Raw genomic sequence first — 1637 nt, 5'->3', positions numbered from 1 at the left:
TTTGCTTTAAGTTCACTACAAGTTCCATAATGAAAAATTATTTTCACACAGACTACAGCCAGTAGCGTGCAGGGGGGGGGAGGTGCCGGGACCACGGGCATCCAACGCAAAGAGTCGAATCGAACAGTAGAACCCTTTCCGCCCTTCCCCAAGGTCTTAGGTACAAGGCCCCGGGCATCATAGAACCTCTGCACGCCACTGACTACAGCTCAAGAACTTTATGTTGTAGACTATTTAGAACTTGGGCTTCTTAAAGGTCGTTAAAAGAAATAAAGGCTTTCTTACCCTTCAAAAGAATGATCCAGCATGTCTTCTCCAATGTCTCTGTAAACATGTTCTTGTGTAGCAAAATTTGGGTCTTGGTGCTGAGAGCAGCAATAAGATTCTTTATATAATACTTATAAACTGAAAACAACCATAACAGAAAGAGCCAGTATTTTCTAAACTACACATTTATAGTCAAAATAAAGCTGTATTCACTGCCATATCATCACAGGGAAATAATAATATAACAGGAATATTATAATAAGTGGAGTAACATGTTGCAACTCACATCCTGGAATTGCGAATTTGTTTTGTTTGAATGTTATAGGGTTAATAGTTAACTGATCGTAAAAACAAGAAGCTGCCTTTCATGTTACATTTTAAACAAACTACCTTGACTAAAAAGTAGCAATCTTATAATTATTATTAAAAATACTTTTAAAGAATAATCATACTTTTACTCACCACAGATAAACCATTATTAAACACTAAAACTCGAACATTATGAGAAAGATAAGACAGCATTTGTATTTTATTAGGAACTGCCCTTGCATTTAGTGAAATAAAACATTAAACATAACAAAATTAAAAGCTACTTACATCATGTGACCAATAGGAATAGTCAAAGTTGAAACTTTTTGTGGCATCTTTAGTTCCTTGAGGAAGTTTGGGATTTATAATACCTAAAATAGAAAAATTAATAAAAAAATTTACATTTATTTTGGTTAATATACCAATTTTCTATCACCTTTCATGTTTTGTCAATAATTACTGCAGGCTTACCTTATTGTTTGGATTTGGAGAACAACAAGTAAAGCTATATATGGGATATGTTAGATACTGTTAAACACCAGTACTTCAAAATTAAAACAATCATTTAAGTTTGGAAATGATTTAATACATCAGTTGAACATTTGTTAAAAATACATAATTATTACTTCTTTCATTGTCACTTACTAACCTATTGAGAGTCTCAAATAATACAGAATTTTACTCAGAATTATAAATAATCACTAAAACAGGAATAGAAGTACATCCTATGAAAGACCACCTTGCTTCTACCTAGCACCACATTCATAAAACCATTATCAACGTTAACACTATTTTGAAGTAACTTAGTGCACTTACAGGAGATTGGTCACAATTTTTGACATTACCATGCAGTTGGCCATTCAACAGCTAACCAAAAAAAGAGGATTTGTACTTGGTAGACTGCAATTTAATTTCAAGCTATACATTTGTGGATGTGTTGAACATTAAGATCAGAAGTGAATGCCTAACGAGGAGAATAATGAACATATTTATGATATTGTTGCGTCAGCGAGTCACATGACCACCGTGACGCAACGTTTCTAGAACTATCATGTACTTTG

General features: G+C 33.3%; 1 protein-coding gene across 10 annotated transcripts in view; it reads right to left on the bottom strand.

Moving 5' to 3' along the window:
• Positions 1–1637, bottom strand: part of LOC106470662 (kinesin-like protein unc-104) — a 91463-nt gene that overhangs the window by 63461 nt on the left and 26365 nt on the right. For all 10 annotated transcript variants that reach the window (XM_022399291.1, XM_022399299.1, XM_022399300.1 and 7 more), the window contains 2 exons: positions 865–947; positions 286–365 (listed from right to left, as the gene is read on the bottom strand). In XM_022399291.1, coding sequence (XP_022254999.1) covers positions 286–365; positions 865–947 — 163 coding nt within the window. The remainder of the gene's footprint in view (positions 1–285; positions 366–864; positions 948–1637) is intronic.

This window comes from Limulus polyphemus, unplaced genomic scaffold, assembly GCF_000517525.1.
Source record: "Limulus polyphemus unplaced genomic scaffold, Limulus_polyphemus-2.1.2 Scaffold4149, whole genome shotgun sequence".
Lineage (NCBI taxonomy): Eukaryota > Metazoa > Arthropoda > Merostomata > Xiphosura > Limulidae > Limulus > Limulus polyphemus.
This window is presented reverse-complemented; position numbering and strand designations above follow the sequence as displayed.